The sequence below is a fragment of the Periplaneta americana genome, chromosome 2 (genome assembly GCF_040183065.1).
Source record: "Periplaneta americana isolate PAMFEO1 chromosome 2, P.americana_PAMFEO1_priV1, whole genome shotgun sequence".
Taxonomy (NCBI): Eukaryota; Metazoa; Arthropoda; class Insecta; order Blattodea; family Blattidae; genus Periplaneta; species Periplaneta americana.
Window position 1 is genome coordinate 12,422,899 of NC_091118.1, and position 16,052 is coordinate 12,438,950.

The following is a 16,052-nucleotide window of genomic DNA, read 5'->3' on the forward strand; positions in this document are numbered from 1 at the left end:
ATGTGGGGATATGATCAAAAAGTGCTAGTAAAGGGTAATTGTAATTGTAAATGATAGAAAAGTATAGGGGAGCGAGAAAGTGTATAAGCTGATGTGTAGAGAGAAATATAAGATTTATAGGAAGTGAGAGTATTGTGAAAGGTTTAGGTGTAAGTGGAATAGAGAGAAAGTTGAAAGTGAGCGCAAATATGAATGAGTGATAAGTGAAAAAGGGTTAAAAGAAATGAACAAGTGACAGCATAAAATTAGTACTGACATTTGAACGTTGGAACAGTAAATGAATATAAGAGACAGAAGGAGAAAAGGTCAAAGAACAAGTAAGGCAAATAAATCAATATGATAATTTGTAGAGAATAAGTGAAATTGAAATCTTACGGTCTTACTAATAAAAACTCTATATACAGACGTTTAACTGTCTTATACTTATACAATGAGTAGCTCGTTTATACGTCGTGTGTAAATTCCTTACTAATAATCACTACATGCGTCGTGTATAACAGTATGACTGTTACACAACTACGTCATAGTTTCGTCATTACTTCGTTACGAAAGGTAATAGAATTTCTGAGGTTCTCTATTACATCCGGTAGAGTGCTCTACTGTGGAGTGTGAAATATCGATAGTACAACTAGCTCTAATCGATTACCACACTATATTTTGGCCAAAGAGTACAAGCTACAGCAATATTATTCTACTTATTCTGTGCTCTTTGGTGTGTTCTTCTGTGGTTGCAAGGCATCCATCATCATAAAATGACAGTCGATATGAACAGCTGTTAGAGGGGCGGCCATTTTTTTTCTCTATATACAACGCTTAAACAAGGGGTTTCGTGTATATAACTACTGCAAAGCAATTCCCATTGTATAGTTACAGCCTGTTTATACGTCCATAGCTTATTCACGGTTTATTAGTAACGTTTTCTGTCTCAACGCTGCATAAGTCTCGTATATAAACTATACACGGTTTATTAGTAAGACCGTTAGTGAATAGTAGTTAGAGGAAAAAGGGGGTTTGAAAGGCATATATAAATTTAGATATATTACGATTAATGATCAAATAGAGAATAGCAAACGAAATGTAGGAGAAATGCTGAAAGGGAGATTGAACAAGTAATAATAAAAAAAGTACATAGTTTAATTGGTAGAAGTTGTGTAGACATGTACTGCAAATATGTGTTACTGTAAGTGTTAATGGTGGCACCGGATACAGAAATGTGAGGTACACCATTACATGTAAAGAAGTGCTGTGACCAAATATATCAAATATCAAATATTGTAAAAAAAATTGTAGAAAATTACAAAATTGTAAAACTGTAAAAATTGTAAAATATTGTAAAAATTGTAATTGTAATATTGTAAAATTTTTTATTTGTTCCACATTTTAAAGCTTCATTGCTCATGTAAGATCTATGGAATATAATAAATGAAAAAAAAAAAAAAATTAATACAGCTTTTGAAATTATACACATTTGCGTTTGAACTCTCTAATGCTATAAACAAATTGATTTTTACATTCCTTTGAAAGCACTTTCTTTCAAATATACTTTTTCTAAGATTTCTGCTCATTCCATGGAACATAATTGAATGTGTTGAAGGTTTATTATTAATTTTTTGTTCTGAATTTTTAGGCATTGGTATGGCAGACGTGGAGAATAGAGTTCCTTGTCATCCAGAGACAGTTATGAGAATTGCCAGCATCAGTAAAAGCATGACTATGGCTGTAGTTGCAAAACTGTGGCAGGATGGGAAGTTGGACTTGGATAAGGCAGTCCAGCATTACGTGCCTTCATTCCCAAAGAAATTTTTCAATGGAGAAGAGGTAATGGGGATGTTCTTCAGTCAATGTAGTCTTGTTTTCTTTCTTCAAGTGAAATATTAATGATAGAACTGGTAAAATGAAATGTTAAACTCTCATTTTTGTGTGTCTTATTTGCACTAGGAACCTTGACCAGGAAGAAATGAGTGATTTCTGAATACAGTAAAACTTTATTTATACTTTTTATAAAGATTTTAAGAAAAAAAAAAAAACGTATAAGTGAGAAAAATGTATAACTGAAATAACATTTGAAGACTACATGGGGAGAATGAGTCAAGCCAATTTAGTAAAATTTTCACATGAGAAATTTACAACTTCACAGTTAAACCATATTTTAAGTCGGAACAGATGCATTATAAGACCCACCCTAAATATAAAAATATGCAAAGCCGCAAAAAAAAAGGTCAACGGAAGTAGCGTTTCGATCAATTAAATTATCAATATATATTGTTTTCATTATGTTGCCAACCAATCAATATTGTTTTAAATTAATTTGATCATAATCATGGTGGCAATTTTGAATGCTATAGTTAAATATGAAAAAGAAGTGAATCAAATTCTCCCTGTTGATTTAAAATGTAGGACTCGAAATGGAAATTATGGAATTATAAATATAAACTTTTTAGTTGCTTTTCCATGAAAACAGACATGTATGTTCTATGGTGTTTTATGCGATTGTGGTTTAGTTAGGAGTTAAATATTCTGTGAAACATGTAATTCTGGGATGAGATTGAAAAAATGTAAAAGTAAACGGGATGAACTCGTGGAGATGTCATCGGAAATTACAAGATATTAAATGATGAACACAGGAACGTCGTATTGTAGCACTTTGTGAAATCACTCGGATAACGGAGAAAATGAAACGGAATATCTCCGATGAGGTCCATGGTAAAATGCTAATTTTTACATCAATCTTTTTTTGTAATTTTTTGGTCCAGGAAAAATACTAGTAAAAATGTGTTTTTGTAAAAGACTAGTATTTTCCTTGGACCAAAAATGCAATATAAATGAAGTAGAATTAGTATTTTATAATATATTATAAAGGTGACTAATATGAACTTAATTTCATTGTTGTATTAATACCAATGTTGTATTGTCTGAAAGTTTAATGTTACCGGTACTGTGTTTTAAGTTTAGCTTTGATTTGTTTCTTTAACTTTATTTCGAATAAAATTTAATATATTGTATAACAAAGGTGACTAATATGAGCTTAATTTCATTGTTGTTGGTTTTATTAAATGATACATGTTTGTAGTATGTTTTTGGATTTGTTAAGATGGCATGCTTGATATAATAATCGAAAATATACAATATATAATCGATACTAAGGAATACTCGGGGTGGGTCCTATAATGCATCTGTTCCTTTAAGTCTATAATACAGTACTCAAATTTGTAACTTTTTGAAGAATGTAAGATTATTTGTGAAAAATCTTAGCTGCTTAGTGGCAAAACTGACTGATATATTACTTTTCAAACTGCAATCCAGAAAATTTGATGGCATTGACTTACCTTGTTCTTCCTGTGTGATCTTCATTTAATAACATATGATTATTTTACAGAAAAAATCATAATTATAGCCTATTTTGCACTTTTTCCTCCTAAGGACTACATTATAGCTTCTATTTTACTATCATAATGAATTGAGTATGGTACTGATGTCAAGTAGAAATTAAATAGAGCACTATTGATCCCATCACCTGCATTTCCATCTTGATTTAGCTGTAATCCATCCATAAATATCGTGTATTTTTCTGATTAAAGAACATAGGAATTTAACATTGCCATAACAAACCTAAGTATAAAAAAACAGTGAAGAAATTAAACTTGATCAATAGGCCATGTTTAAAAATTAGCAGGCTTCGACTTACTTATAAAACAAGAGAACATCATTTATGGTTGCTAAGTTAAAGTCTGATGTTCTCTTGTTTTACAAATTGTCAAAGCTTGTTGATTTCTAAGCATGGCCCACTTAAAAAGTTATTTATTTGTTTTTTATACATACGTTTCTTATGGCAGACTTTCTATCTTATTACTGATTAAAATTGAACACTTAATCAGTGGGCCATGTTTAAAAATTAGCAGGCTTCGACTTATTTATAAAACAAGAGAACATCATTTATGGTTGCTAAGTTAAAGTCTGATGTTCTCTTGTTTTACAAATTGTCAAAGCTTGTTGATTTCTAAGCATGGCCCACTTAAAAAGTTATTTCTTTGTTTTTTATGCATACGTTTCTTATGGCAGACTTTCTATCTTATTACTGATTAAAATTGAACACTTAATCAGTGGGCCATGTTTAAAAATTAGCAGGCTTCGACTTATTTATAAAACAAGAGAACATCATTTATGGTTGCTAAGTTAAAGTCTGATGTTCTCTTGTTTTACAAATTGTCAAAGCTTGTTGATTTCTAAACATGGCCCACTTAAAAGTTATTTCTTTGTTTTTTATACATACGTTTCTTATGGAGACTATGTTATTACTGATTAAAATTGAACGCTTAATTAATTTTCCCTAAACTTTAGATGTAGACAGTCTTGTAATTCACGACCTCTTCTGTATTTACTTATTGTTGCAGGTGACAATCACTACAAGGCAACTTGTTAGCCATCTTGCTGGTATCAGGCATTACAAGAAGCTTCAAGACACTGTCAACAAAGATAAAGACAACGTGAAGACGCAAACAAAAGACAAAAAGAGTGTAAGCAATTTGTTTATTATTTACCTTCACAATTTATTGACTTTCACGTAAATGTATTTGAGTTTTACTGATGGAATTATATTTGGAAAAAATATAAAATTCCAGTAACCATGCCAACTACATAGTATATTCTTCATTGGACCAAACGAATCTGCGCAGTATACAGAAACAATGGAGTCTAAGGTTTTCAGATTTTATGAACAAGAATGTGAGACCTTTATTACTTAGAAATTACTTTCAGAGAACTCGGAGGTTCATTGCCGCCCTCACATAAGCTCGCCATTGATCCCTTTTCTGAGCACCTTCCTCAGATCCATTTTAATGTCCTTTCATCTACGTCTCAGCCTCCCCAAAGATCTTTTTTCCCTCAGATCTTCTGATTTTCTGGATTCATCCGTACATGCTACATATTCTGCCCATCTTAAATGTCTGGATTTAATGTTCCTAATTATGTCAGGTGAAGAATACAATGCGTGCAGTTCTGCGTTGTGTAACTTTCTCCATTCTCCTGTAACTTCATCCCTCTTAGCCCCAAATATTTTTCTAAGCACCTTATTCTCGAAAACCCTTAACCTCTGTTCTTCTTCTCAAAGTGAGAATCCAAGTCAATTAAATTTTTTGTTGTGGCACAGTTGACTAACCTAATACTGTTATCATTACTAGTTACGTGTAGGCTCTCTTTTCCAAAAGTAGGTTTAAAAATATTCTCCCATCCTATTTTAGCATTGAAAACCCCCAGTAAAATTTTCATGTGATACCTAGATGACTGATCAAAAGTGTGTTTCAATTCCTCATAGAAAGTAAGTATCATTTATATTGTGATCGTCTTTTCTTCTGTAGGGAGGTGAGCATTTATAACTCTGTTATTGCACCATCTAGCTTTAAGTATTAAACACGACAACCTGTCACTGATAAATTCGACCTTTTTACTGCTGATTTTATTCTTTTATGAATAAATAATCCTGTTCCTAATTGTGGATTATTGTTTCCTTCCCCATAGTAGAACAAGGAGAAAATATGTATTCAAGATTAATTTAGAATCATGTTGAACGAGTTATCCTTGCTTCAAAAATGGATGCTCTCTGGATCAGATGACCATATTTTAATTATTTGGACACAGTAACAATTACGAAACATTGCCATTAGGAAAGTCCAGGATAACAGAGAGGGTTTGGAATTGAATGGGTTACATCAGCTGCTTGTATATGCGGATGACGTGAATATGTTAGGAGAAAATCCACAAATGATTAGGGAAAACACGGGAATTTTACTGGAAGCAAGTAAAGAGATAGGTTTGAAAGTAAATCCAAAGTATATGATTATGTCTCGTGACGAGAATATTGTACGAAATGGAAATATAAAAATTGGAAATTTATCCTTTGAAGAGGTAGAAAAATTCAAATACCTGGGAGCAACAGTAACAAATATAAATGATACTCGGGAGGAAATTAAACACAGAATAAATATGGGAAATGCCTGTTATTATTCGGTTGAGAAGCTTTTATCATCCAGTCTGCTGTTAAAAAATCTGAAAGTTAGAATTTGTAAAACAGTTATATTACCGGTTGTTCTTTATGGTTGTGAACCTTGGACTCTCACTTTGAGAGAGGAACGTAGGTTAAGGGTGTTTGAGAATAAGGTGCTTAGGAAAATATTTGGGGCTAAGATGGATGAAGTTACAGGAGAATGAAGAAAGTTACACAACACAGAACTGCACGCATTGTATTCTTCATCTGACATAATTAGGAACATTAAATCTAGACGTTTGAGATGGGCAGGGTATGTAGCATGTATAGGCGAATCCAGAAATGCATATAGAGTGTTAGTTGGGAGGCCGGAGAGAAAAAGACCTTTAGGGAGGCCGAGATGTAGGTGGGAAGATAATATTAAAATGGATTTGAGAGAGATGGGATATGATGATAGAGACTGGATTAATCTTGCTTCGGATAGGGACCGATGGCGGGCTTATGTGAGGGCGGCAATGAACCTCCGGGTTCCTTAAAAGCCAGTAAGTAAGTAAGTTAAACGAATTATCCTTGTACCAACTATGTAATATGAGTATTTTTCAATGTTTTTGTGTCTCCTGTCCACCAATGAAGTGAGTCCCACATGTTACAAAACAATCTGTGTATTGAAAATCCACATTATGTTACACTTGCCTTCATTCTCTGAGTTCGTCAGATTGGGTAGCGTAGTCTGTAATGTGCTGGCCTTCTGTGCTCGAGGTTGTGCGTTCGATCCCAGTCCAGGTCGACGGCATTTAAATGTGACAGGCTTATATTAGTAGATTTACTGGCATGTAAAAGAACTCCTGCAGGACAAAATTCTGGCACAACAGCGATGCTGATATAACTTTGGCAGTTGCGAGCATTCTTAAATGAACCATAATTAAAAATTTTTTTCTCCGACTTCCAAATCTTCATAATATGCTTTCAAATTAACAACATTACTAAATTTGTTTTGTAGAAGGACCAAGCAAATGCAGCAAGCACAACTGGTCCTCCCATCCAACGTGATACGAATTTCAAGGAATTTTATATCAAGGACAGATGTAACAGCATTCAAGATGCTCTGAAACTCTTTCAAGATGATGATCTTTTCTTCAAACCAGGTAAAATATCGCCGTTATGTGTGGATATTGTTGTAAATGTGCGTTATATCATTAAACAGCTTTGATGATTGCTGATGATCTGTTGAAAGGAGTTCAGAGGTTAGTGTGTTAATAATGATCTATAGAAACAATATTCTCTGTTTCAGCATTAGAGAGAAATGTCAGTATAACGAACTTCAGCATTATAAATAGTGTTTATCGTTAGTGAAAATCGTGCATAATATGCCTGATTATTGTACAAGAACCGTAAAATATTACCATGACAACAAACAAAAGAATAATGTATAATGTTACACAATATTGCTTCACTTGTTTCTTAATCATTGACTCATGCAATAAAATTTAATAACATTATAACTAGTTTCATAATATACTATATTTGTACTGAAATAAATTAAATTTATCTGCAAAAATAGCGCAATATTCTTGTATCTTGCATCAAGAAACTAGTTGTATAGATCAGTGTGCACTTCTTTGAGGTAATAAATTCCTTAATTTTTTATCTGTCTTTGAGAAACGTTCAGATTGTCAGTGAACTTAATGGTTTATTGCAGTATTGGTTTTCTTCTTCTTCTGTTTTTACTTTTAGAATTTTTTTCTTCTTATTTAATGAAAACTTTCATAAGTATGAGCAAGTACAATGTGGCTATTAATGTTACAAAATGTTTCTTTAAGTGTGGACAGTTGCTAAGAATGTTTTTATTCTATTTGCTATGTAATATAAAAAAAAAATAAAAGTTGGGAGTTTTCTTACACATTTTTCACATGCACACCATTTGTCGCTGAACCAGACACTTGAAATTTTAAAGTTCTTTTGCAGACCATTGTACACATTTACTGATAATGGGCGAAATGTCCTGTAATCCCTTGTCCTGTTTTTAGCTCGGCAGACTCTTCAATTGAGGGGTTGGGTGCAAGAAAGGCACTTCTCTCAAATGCAAGTTTTGAGAAAATTGATGTTGAATATTCAAACCGTAATAATATTATTGAATCACCTTTGATAATAACGAGGCTTGTGCCATATGGAATATAGTTGTCTTTAGTAACTACTTTCAAACATATTTTGTACCTCATATAAAAAGGAAATACTGAAAATGAGTAAAATAAAAGACCATAAATGTGCCCTTCTTGCAGATAACACGTTAAAACCAATAAACATCAAATGTTGTGAATAAATCCAAACAAAATAATAATTTTAACCTTTAATACGTTATACCAAATGAAAATATCGAACTTCTCTAACAATTTGTGGCCTTATGAAAAGAAATACAAGCACTGGGCCTTAAGCAAATTAAAAAACAAAAGACAATAAGTGTTTTTCTGTAAACACTAGTGTGTTCAAGTATTACAGATGTTCATCTTGGTAGTCACTGCCTGAATCAACATCTATGTCGTCATGTTCAGTGGCGTCATTTTAAGTACTAGAAATAAAAATGTTCCTATCATACCACTCCCTTTCTTCAGTTGACAAGAACTTCATAAGGTCTCTTAGGTCGTCTAGCTTGCTCTTTTTGATGGACGGTGCTTGAAGTTCTCCAAAGTCAAGAAGTTCCAGCTTGTGGTCTTGCCAATACTTGAAGGGCTCAAAGACAGCTGCATACGATTTGGATGCAGACATTATGTGTGTGTATCCGAACACTCTCTTGGATTTTAAAGTTACTGGTTTTGCTTGTTGGCTGAGCACTGAATAGTATATTCAGACCTGTGTCCCAGTCCTTGATGAAACGTGAACCTTCAAACGGACTTGGATTTTTTCGACAGCTAGAAAATATCGTTAGGTATGATTCAGGAGTACAAAGTCTTTCTTGCCGTTCTTTCACAGTCCCGTAGTCCAAAGTTACAGTCGCAAACACAACACGAATGGCCGTGTACTGGAAAAATATGCCTAATCTCAACTTGTAAAGATTTGGAAAGCCAACTACTAAACCGGAACACTGTTCTGTTCTTGTTTTGGCCTAGGGCAGCATCTGAGAAGAAATACATTTTCTTCACTGTTTGTGTGTCTAGTAACTTCCTTGAAATAACATCGTAGAGGAAAGAGCATACAGAGTTCTGATCTTTTTTGCCTGATTTTCTATAAACCAGTAAATGGAACTATTACCATCATTGTGGCAATGAACGTTAAATACAAACATCCATATAAGCCCTTTATAAAACTGGGACGTGACAGTCAGTTTCGGCAGCGGCATATTCTGCCCATAATCAAACTCAAAAACCAAAACACTTTCATCACCACGAGCCAGACTGATGATTCTGTCTCTGAGTTGTGTGTGTGCATTGACATTGTTCTTGTGAATCTGATAGCTTTGTACGGGCGTTCAAATTTTCTTTGAATAAAATCTCACATTAAGCGCAGAGGTCACAAGTATTCGTGCGAGGCTGCCGGAATGAGAACTCAGAGTTTTCTCTAAAGTATCGATGACATGTTGCATACTTCATCTGAAATCTCTGCCCAGTCTTTTCATGAAAAAATTCGGAGAATAGATTGAATAATTTCCGGACGTTTAGACCAGGTTTATCAAAATACACTGGTCAAAAAAAGTTAAGCATATTTCCAGTTTACCCGATAATACCTGATATTTATGTTTCTTTTGGTTTTATGTGGCACGTATTATGTTTACCAATTCAAACTCTTTCATTTGTTTTATTCTGCATCACTAGGTAACGTCCAAATCACGGCTAGTAAACAATTCGAGCAAAGTTCAATCAGTATCGTTTTGCTTCATAGTGCAGTACAATGGCTCGGAACACCCTTACAATGGCAGACCGCATCAAAATCATCACTTTGGTGGAACAAAACATGAGACAAGTTGATGTTGCTAACATCCTTCATGTGAATCAGAGTATTGTCTCCAGACTGTGGAGAAAGTTCCAGGAAACCCAGTCAATAGCAGATCGACCTCGCGAGGGCCGTCCACGCAAAACAACACCAGGTCAGGACCGGTATGTAAGGTTATCTGCACGTAGGAATCCTATAGCCTCAGCTACAACTCTGCGCCATGACCTGCGCGAAGCCACTGTGTTGTTGTAAGTAGCCAAACTGTGCGCAATAGACTTCATGACATAGGGTTGTATGCTCGAAGACCACTCAAGACTCCAGCACTCCGTCCACATCACAGGGGTGCTCGTGCAAGATGGGCTAGAGCACATGAGAATTGGACTCGAGACCAATGGACCAGAACTTTATTCTCAGACGAAGTGAGAATGGGCCTACACCCTGACAATAACTCTATTCGTGTATGGAGACGAACAGGGGAACGAAATCATCCCTCAATGACCGTGGAACGTCACCAACAGTTTGGTGGTTCAATCTTGTTTTGGGCAGGTGTCATGTTTGGCCGCCGCACACCACTGGTTTCAATAGAGGGAAACATGACTGCTGCCGTGTATGAGAACAACATCCTCCAACCCATAGTAAGTGGTTTTGCAGAGACTGTAGGAGAAGGGTTCACTCTACAGGATGATAATGCTCGGCCTCATCGTGCTCATAGCGTGCAGCGGTATCTTGTAGAACATGGGACCCGAAGAATGGATTGGCCAGCATGCTCACCGGATATGAACTGCATAGAGCATGCATGGAGCTTTCTCAGGAGAGCCATTTCCAATCGTCCACATCACCCATTAACGATTCAAGAACTCAGGAATGCTGCCTTGGAAGAATGGGACAATTTGCCTAAGGAGAGCTTAGATCCTTTGGTACTGAATATGCCCCGTCGCATACAAGAGTGCCTCAGGGTTCGTGGAGGACCAACACGTTATTAAACAGGGTACTGAAAGCACCATTTCTTTTCTTTGATGATGTACGAATTTCAACTTCCCTTATCTTTTCCGTTGTTTCCAAACAATGCAACTTTTTCATTTCATATTGAGTCCATTGTTAACAAATAGTGTATTTCTACTTTTAAGTTTATTCTGTGGAACCAAGAAACCCAATTATAATTTATCTATTTTATTTTAATTAATAAAAACCGTTATATGCCTAATTATGCTTAACTTTTTTTGACCAGTGTATTTTCTCGACGTTGAGGCGGCACAATAGTGTGTAGTTTTGTGTGGAAGCATTGACCAATGTTCTTGTACTAAATACCAAACTTGAGAGGCAATCTTGATCGGTCGATTAGAATGCTTCCCCCTCATATCAACAAGTACAGATGATGTCCCGGCACACAGATTTGCTGGATGGTTCGCAATCTCTTAGGACCACATTGGAAAAGTTCTATCACAGACTGCTTACAAACTGAATGTTTACGTTCTAAATGTATCACTTCATATTTCTAGTTTAAAATTCTAGGAATATTCTTGAGTTTTGCAGTGCGTTCTTTCGGCTCTATAGGGATTAATATTGTTGCGAGATACATGTCCTGTTGTCCCTTATCAGCCATGGATAGAAAGTTGTGGAAAAGAGACTTCTGTTCACCAATAGTTTCGTGTTTACAACATTGTTTGTTACAGCAGTTGTGGACTCGTTGAAATTTCTTCTTTGCTAAGACTGTGCCGGTTGTAGCAACATATTGCTTACCTGATGCTCGGTTGACTTTTGCTGTATTTCTTTTCCACTTACTTTTATCCACAAGCTTCTTCAAACCCTTTACCTTCTCTTCAACAACAGCCGCACTGTGCATAGAAGCTATGGATCCCGTAGTAGTACTCATTACTCTTCCAAATTACTATAATAATGAATCACAGACTGAGCACAACACCAAACAAGTATATCATAACATCAAGCAACTACTTTACAGCAGGAAACGTCAGTGCCTATTTGAGTTCATGACAAAGGAAACTGAGCACAGAAATGTGATCTATGCACACCTTTACATTTTGGTTTCTCCTGACCTCTATGATCACAATATTGAACTACAACTTGGTGATCATATGCATAATAGATCAGAGAACACAATACAGCGTTTTACTCAAAAAGGGCACATCCTCTAAAATGCCCTTCTTGCACCCAGCCCCTCAATTCAGGTTAGGTTATGGTCTTCAGATTTATTTGTGTATTGCAGGTGAGTCTTTCCTGTACACGACACATGGTTGGACTCTGATCAGTGCTGTTGTTGAAGCAGCTGCAAAGGAGCCGTTTACCAAGGTGATGAAGGACTTCTTCCAAGTGATGGGCCTCAAACACACGTACCTTGACGAACCAGAACCTCTAATCTACAACAGAGCTCGGTAAGTCGAGCATCTCGTTTTTTTTACGTCCAAAGTGATTGCAGAAAGTGTTTGTATTATCCCTGATAGGAAAGAATGAGAGGGACATTATCTTAACCAACTCCTACCAGGTAGAGCGCTGGTACGTTCAACCAGAGGTCCCGGGATCGATACCCGGCCCCGGAACAATTTTTCCCTTGAAATTATTCAGTGAAAAGTGTTTACAATTATCCGGTCTACCTTATTTATTTATAGGGTATATAAATAGTTTAGAAATAAGTGAAAATTTGTCTCCAGTTTCTTCTAGTAATAGAACCTATCATAGTCATATCTTGGCCTCCTTAACTCACTATCCGCCACTGAAGTAAGTCCAAAATCTCCATTTTGAGATATGATGAGATGAATGTTCCACTTTGGATATCATCATCATCATATCCGTCACGTATTAGACCCTACAGGATCTGTTACGGTCTCATGCCAGCGCTTGCGTGGTCTTCCCAATTTCCTCTCTCCTCTCGGTACATAAGTAAGAATCTGTTTAGGCCATCTTGTGCGATTCATCCTTTCGACATGTTTTTTCCACCGAAGTCGATATTGTTGAACAAAATTAACTATAGGATTCATTTTGAGTTCCTGCAATATGTCCACATTTTTACGGTGTTCCAGCAATGAGCATCCCGCTGTTTGTCGCATGAACCTCATTTCCGCTGTCGTCAGCCATTGCTCATCAGCTTTTCTGATTGTCCATGCCTCGCTACCGTAAGTGAGGACCGGTCGAGCTAGTGTTTTATATACCTTTAGCCTTGTATGTTTCTGAACATGGGATGATTTGAAGACGGTGTTAATTACGCCAGTGATTTTTATACATTTAGATATTTTGTTTGACATATCTTCATCAGTGATGTAAGAGAGGTTAAACCTAAATAGTTAAATGAATTAACACGTTAAATTAAAGTATTATTTATCATGATCTTATTTCGAATTGGGTTCTCTCCCGAAAATGCCATGACTTTCGTTTTCTCTTTTGAGATTTCCATATTGAAATCTGAGGTGATTATTTGCAAATTATAAATGGCTCTTTGTAAAGCTTCCTCTGTTTGAGTGATAATAACTTTGCATATAGCTTTATGATTTCCTTTGAATATCGAAAAATAAACCCAGCAGTTTGGGATTACCAACATCAAAACAAGCATAAAATTTTGCATACCAATCAACCATAACCTAAAGTCCATGTTTTGGCGTAAATTTGCTCTACTGACAGTAGTATTGGAGCAGGGATATAAGGTATAAGACCTAGGGCTTGGTCACGGTTTTGCAAGCTGAAGTGTTTGCTATAATAGCTTGTGCTCCGGAAAACCTAAGTACAGTGCAACCTCTCTAAAGACATTTCCTATTAAGAGTACATCTCTTTTACAGACCGATTTTTCTTAGAACCGATGTAAAACCCCATAAAACAAATGTATTTTTACCTCCATTTAAGGACCACCCCTATCCTTTACCACCAACCAGCCATTGAATAGACATTTTCTTAATTTACCCCCTTTAAGAGACCAGATTTCAAAATTACAGTACTGGTATTATATGGGCAATTTTACAGTGCATTAGTGATCAAGCATTTTATTGAGGAATATGAGAAATTAAATTTAGACTTTTGTTCTATTGTTGTGCCTTTCTTTGCAAGTGTGTCTGCAGTTTCATTCCCCATGACTCCACAGTGTGCTGGAATCCATTGGAGATGGACAATCTTATTAACTTTTTGCAGTTGTGTTAACATTTTGTAGCATTCTCTTATTTTTGTTGACTTCTTTGTAGCATTTGAACATATTCCCTGAATTGCAGCTTCAGAATCTGAAAGAATTACTGTCTTGTTATATTTATTTAAGGGAAGATTTAATAATTGTCGGAGAGCAATGTGTATAGCCTCTATTTCGCCATCATAATTTGTTGTGTCTCATTCATACCTACAAGAAATAGCATCAAATGCTAAAGACAAAAAATGGATTACACTACTTTCCAACCCAGATATAATCCCCCAGAGATCAAGGAAAACAGCAGTTGCAGCCTTCAGACTATTGGCAAATCATGACTGTCTAGCAAGTCATCTCTACAGAATAGGTATCTCAGCTTCACCCATATGTGTCCTGTGTATCGATCCAGCAGAAATGAATGAAGACCGCTTGAAGACCTGTGAAGCATTAAGATCAGAAGAAACTACAGTTCAAAAGTATTGGAAAGTACGACTGCTAATGGCTTCATTGCCAAATGCAAGGCACTGGACAACAACAACAACAACAACAGTGCATTAGTTTAATGCATTGAATAAATTACCCAGGTATCTTCCAATTAATTTTTTTAATATATATCTGGCCCCCTTCTGCCCATTGTGCAATTCAAATCAAGAAATGGATTCGGAACACATCAAAATCTGTGCTTCAGTGGCTGACCATGACAATATCTTTGAAAAATATTGGAGTGCAAGAGGCCAAATGACTTTATTGTCAAACGCCTGGCATTAGAAAACAACAACATTTTTTTTTTTTAATTTCAAGAAGGCAATACACAAATGGCTTTTTATTTTAGAAGTGAAATTTTAATCTAGGACATGTTATTATGTTTTAATATTTTAATTGACGTTTGAGATGGGCAGGGCATGTAGCACGTATGGGCGAATCCAGAAATGCATATAAAGTGTTAGTTGGGAGACCGGAGGGAAAAAGACCTTTGGGGAGGCTGAGACGTAGATGGGAGGATAATATTAAAATGGATTTGAGGAAGGTGGGATATGATGGTAGAGACTGGACTAATCTTGGACAGGATAGGGACCGATGGCGGGCTTATGTGAGGGCGGCAATGAGCCTTCGGGTTCCTTAAAAGCCATTTGTAAGTAAGATGTTGTTGTATATTTCTTTTTTGTATTTTGCATTTTATTATATTTTATTTTATTTGTTGTTGACCTACTGGTTTCTTACGACAAGACAGTATATAAAAATAATAATAACAATACTATATTTTTAGTTAACATGTAGACTGTTATGTTATTAATATTACTGGAAGTCTTTAATTGATTTTGTGATTCGGTGTTATCATTCAAAACGTGAGTCAAGTTTTCATAATAAAAAAGAGTAGTCTGTTAATTTTTATAAATCAGTGCTATCTTGTACCTTGATTTTATGAACCCTTTTATATGACAGTAAGGAGCATAATTTTTATCTTATATTCTTATGTAAGTCTATCCATATTTGATTACTTTTTTCTTCCTACTGAAAAAATGATCCTGTCACATAAAATCAACGACGATATACGGTATTCTGTTTAAAATATTATTTAAAAAAATCACCAAAGTATCCACAACATAAATGTGAAATAAACTAGATTTTCTATATACCATGAGATACCATTTAATAAATTTTACCCGTTGAGAGATGACAAAAAAAAACTAGATTTAGTGAGAAATTCGCAGTGTTGGCGACACTGAATGTAAGCCGGAACTGTTTCAAGAAACACCCACCAGATGTCTCTCTTTCAAATCTGCAGATAACCTATTTACCTGTGACAGTGTTTGTTGTTTTTGATGCGGCAAATTCATTTTCTAGTTTATGTTCTTATTGCGATTTGATTACGGAGTGTGTTAATAAGTTTTTGAAACTATTGTGAAACCTGTGAAATGGTGCGTTGCTGCGTTCCGTTCTGTAAATCTACACAGGGAGCGCGTAAAGGCCTTTCGTTTCACCAGTTTCCAAATAATAATGAACTTCGACAGGAATGGATTAAATGGCTTG

General features: G+C 35.4%; 1 protein-coding gene across 1 annotated transcript in view; it reads left to right on the forward strand.

The window, feature by feature from the left end:
• Window positions 1-16,052, forward strand: part of LOC138713449 (serine beta-lactamase-like protein LACTB, mitochondrial) — a 40,498-nt gene that overhangs the window by 6,149 nt on the left and 18,297 nt on the right. Inside the window, exons 2-5 of the mRNA XM_069845561.1 lie at window positions 1,628-1,818; window positions 4,392-4,514; window positions 6,981-7,125; window positions 12,129-12,294. Of these exons, the coding sequence (XP_069701662.1) occupies window positions 1,628-1,818; window positions 4,392-4,514; window positions 6,981-7,125; window positions 12,129-12,294 (625 nt within the window). The remainder of the gene's footprint in view (window positions 1-1,627; window positions 1,819-4,391; window positions 4,515-6,980; window positions 7,126-12,128; window positions 12,295-16,052) is intronic.